At 38.4% G+C, this 14,388-nt stretch overlaps 1 protein-coding gene across 4 annotated transcripts in view; it reads left to right on the top strand.

Moving 5' to 3' along the window:
- The window catches only part of LOC137088921 (phosphatase and actin regulator 1), a 58,957-nt gene extending 45,066 nt beyond the window's left edge, over positions 1-13,891 (top strand). For 3 of the 4 annotated variants that reach the window (XM_067452303.1, XM_067452302.1, XM_067452301.1), the window contains exons 7-13: positions 2,521-2,699; positions 2,900-3,056; positions 5,334-5,389; positions 6,296-6,357; positions 6,518-6,658; positions 8,462-8,538; positions 12,755-13,891. In XM_067452303.1, coding sequence (XP_067308404.1) covers positions 2,521-2,699; positions 2,900-3,056; positions 5,334-5,389; positions 6,296-6,357; positions 6,518-6,658; positions 8,462-8,538; positions 12,755-12,770 — 688 coding nt within the window. In that variant the 3' untranslated portion in view covers positions 12,771-13,891. The remainder of the gene's footprint in view (positions 1-2,520; positions 2,700-2,899; positions 3,057-5,333; positions 5,390-6,295; positions 6,358-6,517; positions 6,659-8,461; positions 8,539-12,754) is intronic. The other variant, XM_067452300.1, reaches the window with a different exon arrangement.
- Positions 13,892-14,388: the final 497 nt, after the last annotated feature.

Below are 14,388 nucleotides of genomic sequence, written 5' to 3'. Positions count from 1 at the left end.
CCATCGATTCATACTTCGAATTCGGACCGGAAATAGTAAACCATCCGGGTATCTTTGGAATACTCTTTTCAACATACTATGATTTGGGACATACTAATCTATTTTCGAATACTATTTAGTATGGATAGTATGCAAATTGGGACGCAGGGACAGTCCCTCGCTCCGCTGCTTACCACAAGTACTTTAGTAGGCCTGTATATTAATGTACACAGGTGCGGTCAAGTTAAACATTTTAGATTGAATTTTTTTTTTTTATACAGTGCATTGTTGCAATGTGCAAAATAAATATTTGCATAATTTGTAATTGATTTATTATTTGAAACGTTAATATTAATTTATGCAATGGCAATGCCTTGATTTTTAGTAAAGTTACTCAGTCATAGCATTAGCCAAAAATGCAATGGTACTTAGAATTGTCATAATTTCTTTCGGTGTTTCGGTTTTTGGCCTTGGTTTCCTCTTTTTCGGTTTCGGCCAAGAATTTTTATTTTGGTGCATCCCTACTGACAATTTTCTGCTCTGTATGTTGTCAACACGCTTCAGAAGAGGCCAAAACTAATAGTTTCATTGTTGGGACTAAAAACCTAAAACTGGAAGCCATAAAAGACCATGAATCAACCAAATGCCACATCCAGGTAAAAAAAAAAAAAAAAGCACACAGAGCCCAACTCATTTAATGAAATGTATATCAGTTCATGGTTTTTATATGAGAGCGAAAGAGAAAATGTCAGTATTTCAGTTGAGATTAAATAAACTGCTTTATTGTACAGCTTGTAGTATTCTCACATGCAGTTACGCATTGTCGGTTAAAAACAAGAAAGTGGCTGGTAAAAACATTGAGTGGCTAGTAGATTTTGAAATCCACCAGCCACAGTGACCGGTGGACAAAAAAGTTAATTTCCATCCCTGGCACGCACCGTCTACGGGTGACGTCACATACTTTGCGAAATGTGCAGTTAGGTGATGTGTCGCCCTCCATACTCTGCGGAACAGATATGCAATATAAACGATACAAAATTGGCCTACAATAAAGATTTTAATTCTACATTCTACTACAACTGTTTATTAAGTTAAAGGGTTGTTGCTGATTAGAACTTGAAGTGCGACGAGGTCTTAAAATATTTTGAGAAGTTCTTCAAAAAGTCTTACAAATGTATTGAGAATAACTTCATATATTGGCGTATATACCCTGTTACAGCTGGAGATGTCTGATATAAGGGCCGGCATTTAACCCTTTTTAAGGGCAATTCTTTCCTAACCTCATAACAATGTATTCATCAACTTTTATGTCAATTTATTACATTTAGCCTCTTAATATATTAGCCAAATTTTTGCATCTGGCCGATAAAGATAACATCAACAAATGAGCATACAGTATATCACCCAATAGCAATATGGCGTTCGATATATCATGCATCCCTAATTCCTGAATTATAGCCATTTATGTTTGTATAGTGGATTTTCAATTAAAGCCGATAAATAATGTATTATTTCCTTCAGATGAGACAAGTCAAATGCGCACTGGTTTTGAATAGCTTGAAATATGATTGGAATCATTTAAAGGAATATACGGTTAAGAGCAACATGTCTAGCTCAAGTCTGTCATATAGATACATAAAATTATAATGAGAACATAATGAGAGTGCCGTGAGCATAGCTTCAAATTTGGATCCCTATTTGGTTAGACATGGCTTTGATTTTGGGTAAAGGACATATAAGAATTTAAAATTTGAATAAAATAAAATGCATCTGAAAAAATATATGAACAAATTCTAATTTTAGGACTTTACCTATTAGTGTTGAGTATGAACTCATTTTAAGAATGTAATTAAACATTTTATGCTGAATCAGATCTTTTTCCCTATGAAAATGTCCATTGTTGGCATATATAAATTTACTGATATCCATAATTGGAAAACTACATTTTAATCACAATTAATATATACATTAATATATAATACATTTGGGTTTTCATATAGACATGGGCTCATTTTTGGCTGATGATAACTCAAAATGCAGAACCAGATCGAAAAAAGCTGGACAATTTTTAAAAATGTTTTCCAATAAAGTAAACAAGACTTGTTTTATCCTTAACTCAACAAAAACATGGGTTCAGTTAATCACCTGTATCATTGTTAGATGGAATGACGTTCTGCAATATTTATATGTATTTAATCCACTAGTCTCACACATACCAAAATGCATTATGGTCCAAAATGGTCATTAATGTCTGTTAGTGAAATCACTATTTGGAGACAAAAGTCTTTCTGTCAAAAAAGGTAAATAAGCGTAGTATTATAAGGTATCATTGAAAACATCAATACAGTTATGCCCAAATAGATTTTAAATACTTTTATTTATATTTATTCAATTTTTCCACAAAAATATTTTGGTACTTAGAACCATAACATTTTTATGGTATTGGTACTGACTACTGGAATTTTGGTATTGTGACATCCCTAACGCCTACACTGTGTCAGATGTGTGTCACTTGACTGACGGTGCGTTGTGGTCCGGCAGCTCTGCAGTTCACACGGGTCAGTATGGCAGTCCTCTCCCGTCGCTGGTGATCGACTGTGACGACGACAAAGAGAACATCCCCAGCGAATCTGACTACGAGGATCTGCCCAGCATGTATAAGGATGAAGAGCAGGACGAGGACGAAGAAGAGGAGGAGGACGACGAGTCTCTCTTTACAAGTTAGTCAGATTGATCAGCTCGACCTAGTTCTCATTTTGCAATGAGGCAGGCATAGCTCACCGGGTCACACCATAACGTTTAACAATAAAAGATAAGTCTAACTGTAATACCGGCAGACGAAAAAACTGCAGATCATTTAACAAACAGAACGATATTGTGTGCGTATGAATGCTGATATAGTTATCCTGTGTGTGTGTAGGCTCACTGGCGCTAAAGATCTTGAGGAAGGACTCGCTGGCAGTGAAGCTGAGTAACAGGCCGTCTCAGAGAGAACTGCAGGAAAAGAACATCTTACCTGCGCAGACGGACGAGGAGCGACTGCAGTCCAGACAGCTCATCGGCACCAAACTCACACGGTATACACTACACACACACATTCGCTCGCTTGCACTCACTCACTGACACACACACAGGGGATTGTTTGACTGACACAAATATCTTGATTCAGTATCATTTCATATTATAGTCTACTGTACATATAAGGAAAGATAAGTTTGCCTTTTTAGCACGATTGTAAACCTTTCTTTTCCACTTGTTGAAATTCACTTAGGCCTACATGTATATTTATTAAAGAGCAATACAGGCACCAAGTGTGTAATGGCATTACAAAATTACTCTAATTTGCCTCTTTGCATAGAAGTTCTCTATTTTAACCTTAAAGTGATAGTTCACCCAAAATTTAAAATGTGATGTTTATCTGCTTACCCCCATGGCATCAAATATGTAGGTGTGTATGTTTATGTTCAGTGGAACACAAATGAAGATTTTTAACTCCAACCATTGCTTGTATAATGCATGTCAATTGGGGTGTTTTTCTATGAGAGTAAAAAACACAGACATACGAATCCATATTAAACATAGCAGCTCGTGGTAACACATTGATGTCGCGATCATAGGTATATATTTACATAGATGCCTCATTCGACCAATCCACGGCATCTGCGCAGGCACTAATGAGGAAAATATATATAATATTACACCTTTTTTTACCTTCTTCAACAGAAGTAATGGCATTGGGACTACTAAATGAGTTTCGTCTCATTTGAGGTAAAAAAAAAAAACACATACTGATCGGTTTCTTGCAGAAAGTGATCATTTCATGTCTTAAGACATCAATGTGTCACCACGAGCCGCTGTGTTTAATATGGATTTGTATGTCTGTGTTCTTTACTCTCATAGTGACTCTCATAGAAAAACACCTTCAAAATTATTCAATTAATATCATAAAACTAAAATATAGAACATGTATTTAATTGAAAAATAGTTTTAAAAAGGTTTCACCTTTAAAAAGGTTTATGGTCACATCTGAGCTGTATTCGCCAAACTCTTGCCGGGCCAATCACATCATGTATAGAGTTGGTGGGCGGGGCCATAATGACAACGGCCGAGTTGCGTTTGCGTGCTTCTAGTAAACACATAAGCTGGTGAACGGCGGTCTTTCGAATCAGCTTTGACCACGACTCTGGAAGACTAAGTATATGCATTATTTAAGTAGAATAAAATATAATCCTGTTTTTATTTGTATGTAGTTTCTACACTTCAGACAGGTTTCTGTTCAGATTTGTGTATAAATGCAAGACATCACAGATTAGGCTATTCAATTTGTCTCGTTTTGTTAAAAAAAGAAAGATATGTAAATGTGCAGACGTGAACGTTTGTTCGCTGAAGTGTGTTTTTTTGAAGATTCAAACGATTTGTCACTGCTTGCACAAGAGCGTGTATGAGGAAAACACTCAGGCAGTGTGTGAAATAGCATTACAATAAGGGAAAAGAGCCTATAGCTACCAAATTATCATTAATAGTGTTCAAATATAGGCATCAATGTGACACTTACCACTACATGTTTCCATTTGACAGTAGCGGAGGAACGTGACCGAATGTAACTAAGTAAAAGTACAGTTTATTTCAGAAGAAATGTAATTGAGTAAGAGTAAAAGTACTCATTTTTTAAATATACTCTAAAAGTGCAAGTTACAGACAACAACTGAGAAAGACTGACCCCCCCCCCCCCCCCCCCCCCCAAAAAAAAACACTCCATAAAGAAAATCCTATTCTGCAGATAGGATTTATTCCGCCAGTCCCCACAAACTTGTGAGGGACTGGCGAAAAGCAGAGGTTACTTTAACTGTAATAAAGAAAATAAATAAAGCCAATACTGAAAGCAAGATGGCCAGAGCTGAAAGCAAGAAAAGTCCACAGATTGGTGCTTGCACGTACGGTGTGAAGCTGGCGTTACAGTCCAGTATAATGTGACTTATTTATGTTTTTTTTTCCTCTTCATCACACAATTTTTGACTAATGCGAATTATACTCCAGAGCAATTTTGGAAAATATGGTATATGGAAAATACGGTATATGGAAAAAAAAGTGTGCTTGCATCTCCGTCTGTGGTGCTTATGCCACTGCTATCAAATATTAGTCTGGAGTCTTGCATTACATTCAATAAGTGTCAGATCTATTGGAAGCAAACATGTTGATAAGACAATGGACGAGTGTTAGTGGTGAATGAATGGTCTGGAAATATTAAATATTACCCTCTCCATCACTCAAATAGGCCTCATATTGAACTTTTCCCATTAAAACTTGTATGTACACCTTTTTGTATATAACTTAACTGTGTTTGTGTTCAACAGGAGACTGAGCCAGAGACCCACAGCTGAAGAGTTGGAGCAGAGGAACATCCTCAAACGTGAGTCAAACTTGAGATAGTTACACTGACCTAACCAGACGATCAAATTTCAGCGACGAGCAGTTTGTTTGTCCACACTAGATGTGACAAAACAATCCAAAATCACAGCCAATCAGAAGAGTGTGTGGGCGGAGTCTCTGCTAGGGAACTGGACTCACAATTAAAGAAATCCAAAATATATCCTAAAAAATAAGAAATCCTAAATATAATTGTTGCGTAACGCTATCCTAGAAATCTAGACGCACCCTAGCGGCAGCAATCTAATCTGGTTCATTAGTTAGCAATAATGATGAACTGCTCTTATAAAGCATTTATTTATCTTCTAGTCAAGCAACTCTCAATACACTTCTGAGCAAACCCTGGTCAGACCAATCACATCGTGTATATAGTCGGTAGGCGGGGCTTAACATAATGGCATAACATAACTCTTAACAGAGTTGCGCTTGTGTGCTACTAGTAAACACAGAAACTGGCAGGCAGGGTTTCGAATCAGCTTTGGAAGACTTGGGAGTTAAGCTTTTCTCTGAGAAAAGAACAAAGAATGGCACTGAAGTCATTCTTAAAAAGGGAAGATTTGCTCGGAGTTTTGCTCGGAAAATTTAATATATAAACTAGCTCCGCATGTTGCTCTGGTTGGTTGTAGCGCTATCCTATCGCGTGCAGAGGGAGTTTGAAAGACAACCGTTTATCCCGCCCCTCAGATTGAGCCCTGTCTATGGTGAGTTCTCAGACCAAACATCTTGATGCGGGTCTGGCTGGTCAGGCTAGCGTATTGCTGGTTAGGAAAAAAACATATTAACATTTAAAAAACACCTTTTATTGTGTGTTAAGGGGTCACGTCATGTCTGATTAGAACACAGTGTTCCAGTTTCATCGTTTATCTTTTGACCTGTTTCTGTCCCACAGCTCGTAATGAGCAGGAGCAGATGGAGGAAAAGAGAGAGATCAGACGCCGACTCTCACGCAAGGTATGTTGGGAGCATGACGCTCTCTCTCTCTCTCTCTCTCTCTCTCTCTCTCTCTCTCTCTCTCTCTCTCTCTCTCTCTCTCTCTCTCTCTCTCTCTCTCTCTCTCTCTCTCTCTCTCTCTCTCTCTCTCAGTGTCTGAAGGTGTGTGAATGTGTTTCAGCTGAGTCAGAGGCCCACAGTGGAGGAATTACGGCGAGCCAAGATCCTCATCCGCTTCAACGATTACGTGGAGGTGGCGGACGCTCAGGATTACGACAGACGCACCGACAAACCCTGGACGCGACTCACTGCAGCCGACAAGGCGAGTTTGAAGGACTCTATGGTCATATTAATGTTGGCGGGTCAGAACGGGACCATATCGATCTTGATCTTCATTTTGATGAGCTGAGATCTTTCAGTATCTGCTCTTGTCTGCTGATGCGTGGACTTCATTATTAGACAGTGCACTCGTATTTATAGAAGCACCGATACCATTTTTTTCAGAACCGATCAGATTCCGAGTATCGGCTCTGATACCAATCATCGATACCAATGCAGTTTTGTTTAAAATGTTTATGTTGAACTGATAATCACTCTTTTGTGAGTTAAACACAATCTACTAAATACAGACAACTTCATCATATAGAAAAACAACAAATTAACAAAATAATCTATGACAAAAACACTACTGTACAGACTATACAACAATACAATAAACTCCAGCAAGATAGTCATTTAATGCTAAACCACAGACCATTATCTTCTAATCAAGCATAATAACAGGAACATCATCTTTGAGAGTTTGATTGTGTTTACTGTCGTATCCGAGCACGACATACAGTTTGAATAATGCAAATAATGGCGGATACTGAGTATTGGGTCAGTGCTTTGAATGGGAGAAACTGCAATGTGCAATATGGTGAATAAGCCCCGCCATCTAAAGAGCCAATCTGCGATTGGTAAAGTCATAACATCACTCCAGCTGCTGTTAGAAGCTCCGATTGCTATAGTAACATAGTAGCCTGGATGCCAGCCAAACTCAGCCCTGCCCTCTACATTTGAGCTCGGGCAGTTCGGTCTGGACTCGGTTCGGACCTGAAGTTCGGTCTTCGGGCATAATTACTCCATAGAGGAGTAATTATGCCCGAGCAGAAACTGTTCATACCAATTAAATTGTCAAGGCGTGCTTTAGATGATAATGGACAGATGACAAACAGTAACGTAATCATCCATGTCATCAAAGGCGATTGGTTGTGCAACTTGTTCGGAACGTCTCCGGGAAAAAATGGTGTTTGGTGTTAAAATTTGGCTAGGTTGCCTGCTAAAATGTGCATTCCTGGATCTATATCACATAATTTAGGTTGCCACGGACATGGAAAACAACCAGAGACTTGGCAACAGAGTGCAGTTGAAACGCCCCATAATTACAGGCCAACGGAGCAGTATCAGACTAATATTCTGCCTAGAATTGAGTAAGACGACGTCATGCTAGAAACATATAGCATTCGGAGCTAGTGTTACATGTTACCAACAGAATAACGATTATGGATATATAATATAGAAGTAAATCAGATTAATAATAGTGAGTACCATGGTTACAGCAGCAGATAACTCAGCCGTTACATCTAGTCCACTGTGATCACTCTTATAGAAACATACTGAAGGAAACTCTGAGCCGTTACATAACCGAACCTCGCAGCAATCGCCACGACAGGGATTTAAACCCGACTTAGGCCCTGATCACACAGGACGCGTTTTTGCAGCGAGACGCGCCTTTTTTGAATGGATTTCGGTTGTTATGGGCGTTTTTGAAGGAGCACTCCGAGCGCATGAAACTGAGTGAAAAAGCACCCGACGTCATCGCGTTTATTTTCTGTTGTCCAATCGAATTAATGGAGTGGCGGGCCTTCCATTGTGTTGACCGTTACATTGATTTGACTGACAGTACAGGTGATTCTGGGGTTGCCTAGAAACATAAAAAAAAAAAAAACGCAGTGCGCTGCTCTTTTCTGAATGAAAAACGCCTGTACTCAAGAAACTGCCTTTTTTGGAAAACTGGCTTGCTGTATTCCTCATTTGTAAGTAGGCTTGTGCTGAATGAAGTGTGTTGTGTGTGTTGCTGCAGGCCGCCATCAGGAAAGAGCTGAATGATTTCAAGAGCAATGAGATGGAGGTGCACGAGTCCAGCCGCCATCTAACCAGGTCAAACATCATGCTAATGAAACTAAACAATATACACAAACTGTTAAAGACAGCAGTGGTTCAGTATTGACATGTCTCACATTCATAGTGCTACCATAATTCATCAAATAGCCCTAGCATGTTATTGCAGTAATAATGTAATGCAACGTTATCATAAGACATTAATTTTATACAAACAATAATGAATGTTATTTTTAAAACATTAATCCCAACATTTTTTATGCTGTTGTAATTGTACAAATTCAAATGTGCACCTCTGCAAACACAAAGATGAGTTTTATTGTTAGTGATTTCATTTGATTGGTAATAGGGTTGCAAATTAGCAGGAATTGTCAAGTCTGGAAACTTTCCATGGGCAATAACGGGAATATATGAGAATTAAAGGGGGAATGTATGTGAATTAACGGGGATATATGTGAATTTCGGTAATATTTGGGAATGCATGGTAATTCATGTGAATAAACAGGGAATCTGCAATATATTTATTTGCCTATAAAAGGGAACTTAAAGGAACGGTATGTAAGAAATGTATTTCAATAAATAGGGCTGTGAATCTTTGGGTGGGCAGCGAATTGATTCGATTCACAATTCATAGGTTTTCGATTCAAGAACGATTTTTGCCAATTCAGACCGATTCGATTTGAGACGATTCACATTAAAATTTGATACGATTCGATTCGATTATACAATTTCTTATATGCATTCATAGGATTATTAAAATGCTTCCCCTAATGTGTCTTAGTCAGGGTGTGATTTTCACAGCGGTCTTCAGAGGTCAGAGAGTCGGCAACAAACCCAGAAACACTTTACAATAAGGTTCACTAGTTAGCATTAATGATTAACTGCTCTTACAAAGCATTTATTTATCTTGGTTAATATTAATTTTACCATTTACTAATGCATTATTAAAATCTTGGTAACATTAGTTAATGCACTGTGAACTAACATGAACAAACCATGAACAGCTGTATTTATATTAATTAATGTTAACAAAAGAAGAACTAATGCTGAACAGAGGTGTTGTTCATGGTTAGTTCATGTTAACTAATGCATTAGCGAAAAGTGTTAGTGTTACCAAAAACAAAAACAAAAAAACAATAAGCTTCATTAGTTACCATTAGTTAATGTATTAACAAACATGAACTAACCATGAGCAGTACATTTGTTACTGTATTTGTTAGTCTTTGTTAATAAAAATACAGCTGTTCATGGGTTGTTCACGTTAGTTCACGTTCACAGTGCATTAACTAATGTTAACAAGATTTTAATAAATTATTAGGAAATATTGAAATTAACATTAACAAAGATAAATAAATGCTTCATAAGTGCAGTTCATTATTAGTTTGTTAAATAATGAACCTTACTTTAAAGTGTTACCACTTTCCTCACACAGCGAATTACTTTCCTCACACAGCGACTCACTTTCCTCACAAAGCGACTCACTGTCTTGATTCATGTACAATATTAGAATTAAATCTAAAATCTTGTTACCTCTCAAACTTCATTCATCCTATTTTTTTTATTTTTTTACAATGTAGCCTAAGTTCATCAGAAAAATAATAGCTGCACACAAAACATTACTCGTAGGAAAGTGATTCGCTGTGTGAGGAAAGTCAGTCGTCCTGTGAGGAAAGTGATTCGCTGTGTGAGGAAAGTGATTCGCTGTGTGAGGAAAGTCAGCCGTCCTGTGAGGAAAGTGATTCGCTGTGTGAGGAAAGTGATTCGCTGTGTGAGGAAAGTCAGTCGTCCTGTGAGGAAAGTGATTCGCTGTGTGAGGAAAGTGATTCGCTGTGTGAGGAAAGTCAGCCGTCCTGTGAGGAAAGTGAGTCGCTGTGTGAGGAAAGTCAGTCGTCCTGCGAGGAAAGTATACAGATCCATCGCCGGCCTCTCAGTGGGTAAGTCAGTAGTTACTGGCTATAGTATAGTGATTTCCCAAGACAAGTTATTAGTCTTATTTTTGGACCTTCCCGCCCGCTATACTTTTCCAGCTAATCCTAAACTAACTTTTCATCATGCAATAGAAAGAAAAGCCTTCTTTGTTTTCTTTATTCCCAATAAATGTGCATCCTTGAATAAGCGGGGTTGTATTTCAAATGCTCAGGTATGACCCATTTCTCTAAAACGTAAGTATTGTATTTTATATAAATGAGCTAAGTACGGAGCGTGAGCGCAATCCAGTGAAGGCGGTAAAGAGCGCATCCGTCTGTGAAGGAGATCAGCTGTGACTGTGGGCGCGCAAATGACGCAACACAGTCTCTAATTCACACATGTCGTAGATATAATCAAATGTTTATTTTAAAGCACTGAATCATTTTTTAATCGCGATTCATCCGATTCTTAGCACTTAGCCGAGTATCGGCCGAAATTAATGATTCACGATTCAAAATTCATGTTTCAAGATCGATGCTTATGCATCGTCAGGATTTGTAATCGATGCATCAAGAAAACGAGTGAATCGTTACAGCCCTATCAATTAATCATAAAATGACCGTGATATGTCCCTAGATATTACGAAATCATGTTAATTTCAAATACTTATATCACTGACAACGTTGCAGCCCTCAACTAATGTGTTTTGGTTCTACCAATCATGAAGTCAGTAGTGTTTCGGCATCTGGGTTGCCAGATCTGCTTTAGTTACTACAGCTGCAGATCATAGACCGTAAAAAATATGGACGACTCGACATCATCCGTTTCCGCTTGGCAGATTTGAAGCTTTCAGGCGGCCTTGCACGGCGCGGACATCTTGGGACCGAGTCTGCGCAGTAGCGATTTCGGGACCGGAGTTGCGCAGTAGAGCGCAGGAAGTAGAGCAGGAAGTACAGTCGCGATATCAAAAGCCCGCCCACACTCTCGCAGATGCAGAACAATTAATTATGTTGGTGTGAAATAAACAGTTATGGAAATGTAGAAATTAAAGCTAAAGCTCTAATCTGCACCCAAAAATTTCGAAAAAAGTCCGTTAGCGCCTCAGTGACAACTTCACTCAGAGAAGCCGTCAGTCTCAGCTGTCAATCATGACATCACACCCCCCGTTTTTATAGCATCAAATAACTAACTCAAACTAAACTTATTTTTAAAACGAACACCTGAAATGAAATCATCGTGATGATAACTGCCTTCAGTGACATAAACTAACTTTGGAGAAACATTTTTGAAGTGTAATTTTGCCCCACAGAGGGGCGGCTATACTGGGACCGGTCACCGGGGGGCGATCGAGGCGTGAAAGCTTCAGTAAATGAGAGGGAGACTGCAGGCTTGCTGCAGATACAAACATTCCTGCTGGATCCTGCAGCCTATCTGGCAGCCTCTAGTCAGGACGGAGGGGGAGTAGGTCTAGTGATAGACCCATAATGATAATACTTTATCTAATAATTATTATAATTTGTACCTGTGCCCTTCCTACTTGTATAACAACTTAAGAAGTAGGAAATATACATAAATTGTTATCAGTTTGCACTGCATAAGTTATGAATTATATATGAATTATGTCATTATAAGTGGTTACTGTCACTTTAAAAGATCTTCCGCTGTCGCACATGATGCGGATGTGAGATGCTCGGTTACAAATTCGCAGTTGCAAAACTTAAAACTTACAAAACGCATGACTGTCCACCACCTGCTCCTCTTCAGAAAAATGTAATTCGCTGCCCCATTGATCACGGTATTTACATGAAGGTTTTTTTTTTTTTTTTGGCAGGAGTGCCTTCCCGTCTTATGTCCATCATCCGTCTTGTTTTGTATAGTTTTTTCCCGCGTTGTCAGTCGTCATCTGACCTCACACACTTACCTCGCGATAACGGCAACCTACAGTACTGTAGGCTACTGAAGATGGCAGTTATCCCGAGGCTAGTTACAGAGCTCAGATTGGAAATGTTTTTGTTTTTTTTCCTCAGGTATTATTATTTTTTAATAACGCAATAAAAATTCTTATGGCTCAGAAAGAATTTCTGGATTTTCCTCCATTGGCAACAATTTCCTCTCTCAAGACTCATTACAAAGCCCATCTCACTACAGTGGTTCTACAATAATTTTGTGAAGCGACGAGTTTTAATTTAAGTCGTTATGGATTTTTTTGCACACAAAAACTATTACTGTTGCATCATAAAATTATTGTAGAGCCACTGTAGTGAGATGGGCTTTTTAACAACATCTTTAGTGCCTTTTAGGGGTCTTGAGTTTCCGGAAATGTGACGTGATGTATGTGTGTGTTCAGGTTTCACCGGCCGTAGAGACGAGCGCCGCTGCCTGATGACGTCTGAGGCGCAGAACTCCAGCCGATCACCTTCACTCCATCATCAGAGACGGAGAGCTGATTCTCAGGCTGCGAGCGGCGGGCGGCCCGGCACGTCCAGCACTTTCAAGCACTTCCTGCCAGCAGGGCTCACTGTTGCACTGTTGAACGCTTTTACAAACGGCCGTTTACAACTGGCACCGATTCATTGTGCTGGTTTCTGCGTCACGATCCACAGGGAAAACTGTGAAGAGACTCCTCTATGACGTCACTCTTCTCATTCATCGGCCACCTAGGATTGTTTTGAATTACTTTATAGAGTTTGCGGCAGATGATTGCCCGAATGTTGTCGTTGATTTGATTTCTATTTATTTTGGAATTAATTGCATTTTAACATCCTTTTTACCGTTTCAAACATTTTTTTCAGGCTTTCTTCATATTTTTGCTCTGGATTTTGATCTTGTATTTCATCTCTTGTAGTACAAATATCTCAACAGTCCTAAATTAACAGATTTATTTGACATGCTAAATGACAAAATGTCAGTAAGGTATGAAAAATCTTGTTTTCCCTTTGAGTTAAGGTGATTTTTTTCTGACCACATTAACAGATATTTGTTAAAGTTCTATTTTTTTTTTATTATTATTATTATTTCAGAAATCAAGACTTAATCCTCAAGAGAGAAACAAGACATTTTCTCTCTGTCCACTCTAAAATCGGATTTGATTTTGTTTTTACATTCAGCTAATGAAGCTACAATCATATTCTGCATGCACTTTAACAATACGCAGTGTATTTCGGGTTGAATTATTGAAATTAGAAGTCCTAAAATGGCAGAATTTCTATGAGAATTTGGATCCTAAACTGAAACCAATCCAAGTTATTGGTCAAAACACGATGTTGTTTTGTTTGCACAAAAACAAATATCTGTCACCAAACCATCTTTTTAACAATGTGTGCTTTTGAAAACTTTGTAGACATTGCATGACTTTATACCGAGGGTGCGACGCCTTGTCCTGACCAGCATCATGTGACACAGCTGTCAGTGTTGGCCGAGGGATGTCATGATTTCAGCAATAAACTGACGTTATTTACAAAGACTGTGTGTGTGTGTGTGTGTGTGTGTGTGTGTGTGTGTGTGTGTGTGTGTGTGTGTGTGTGTGTGTGTGTAAGAGAGAGCGAGAGAGTCGCCAAGAAGAATAATAAAGATCCAAATCCTATTTTACAGAAGAATCGCGGTGTTGTATGTTGTTTTTATGTTATGTTTTTTATTTTTAGAAATTTAGACATTTAAACAACAGAATAGTGGAATAAAATAATCATCACTCCATGCATTGTGCCATTAAAACAAGACATGAACGTGATGACTGAACTCACTTCAGCCCTTTCCTCAAAATGTTCTCGTAAAAGGAAACAATGCAGTTTATAGAAGTGTCTATAGAAAATGGCTAATAAAACAAAAAGGACTCTCAGTGCTTTTATTTTATGTTTTTTATATAGTAAGTGTAATTTCACTTTTGAAAGCAGGGGAATGTTGCTTAAAGTCCCCTTTGAAACCCCTTTTTCATCCTTTTCTTTAACTGACCCTATTCCTGCATTATTTCACTTTGTGAGAAGT

This window comes from Pseudorasbora parva, chromosome 9, assembly GCF_024679245.1.
Source record: "Pseudorasbora parva isolate DD20220531a chromosome 9, ASM2467924v1, whole genome shotgun sequence".
In the NCBI taxonomy this organism is placed as follows: Eukaryota; Metazoa; Chordata; class Actinopteri; order Cypriniformes; family Gobionidae; genus Pseudorasbora; species Pseudorasbora parva.
The sequence above is the reverse complement of the archived record's forward strand: the minus strand, read 5'-3'. Positions and strand labels throughout refer to the sequence as shown.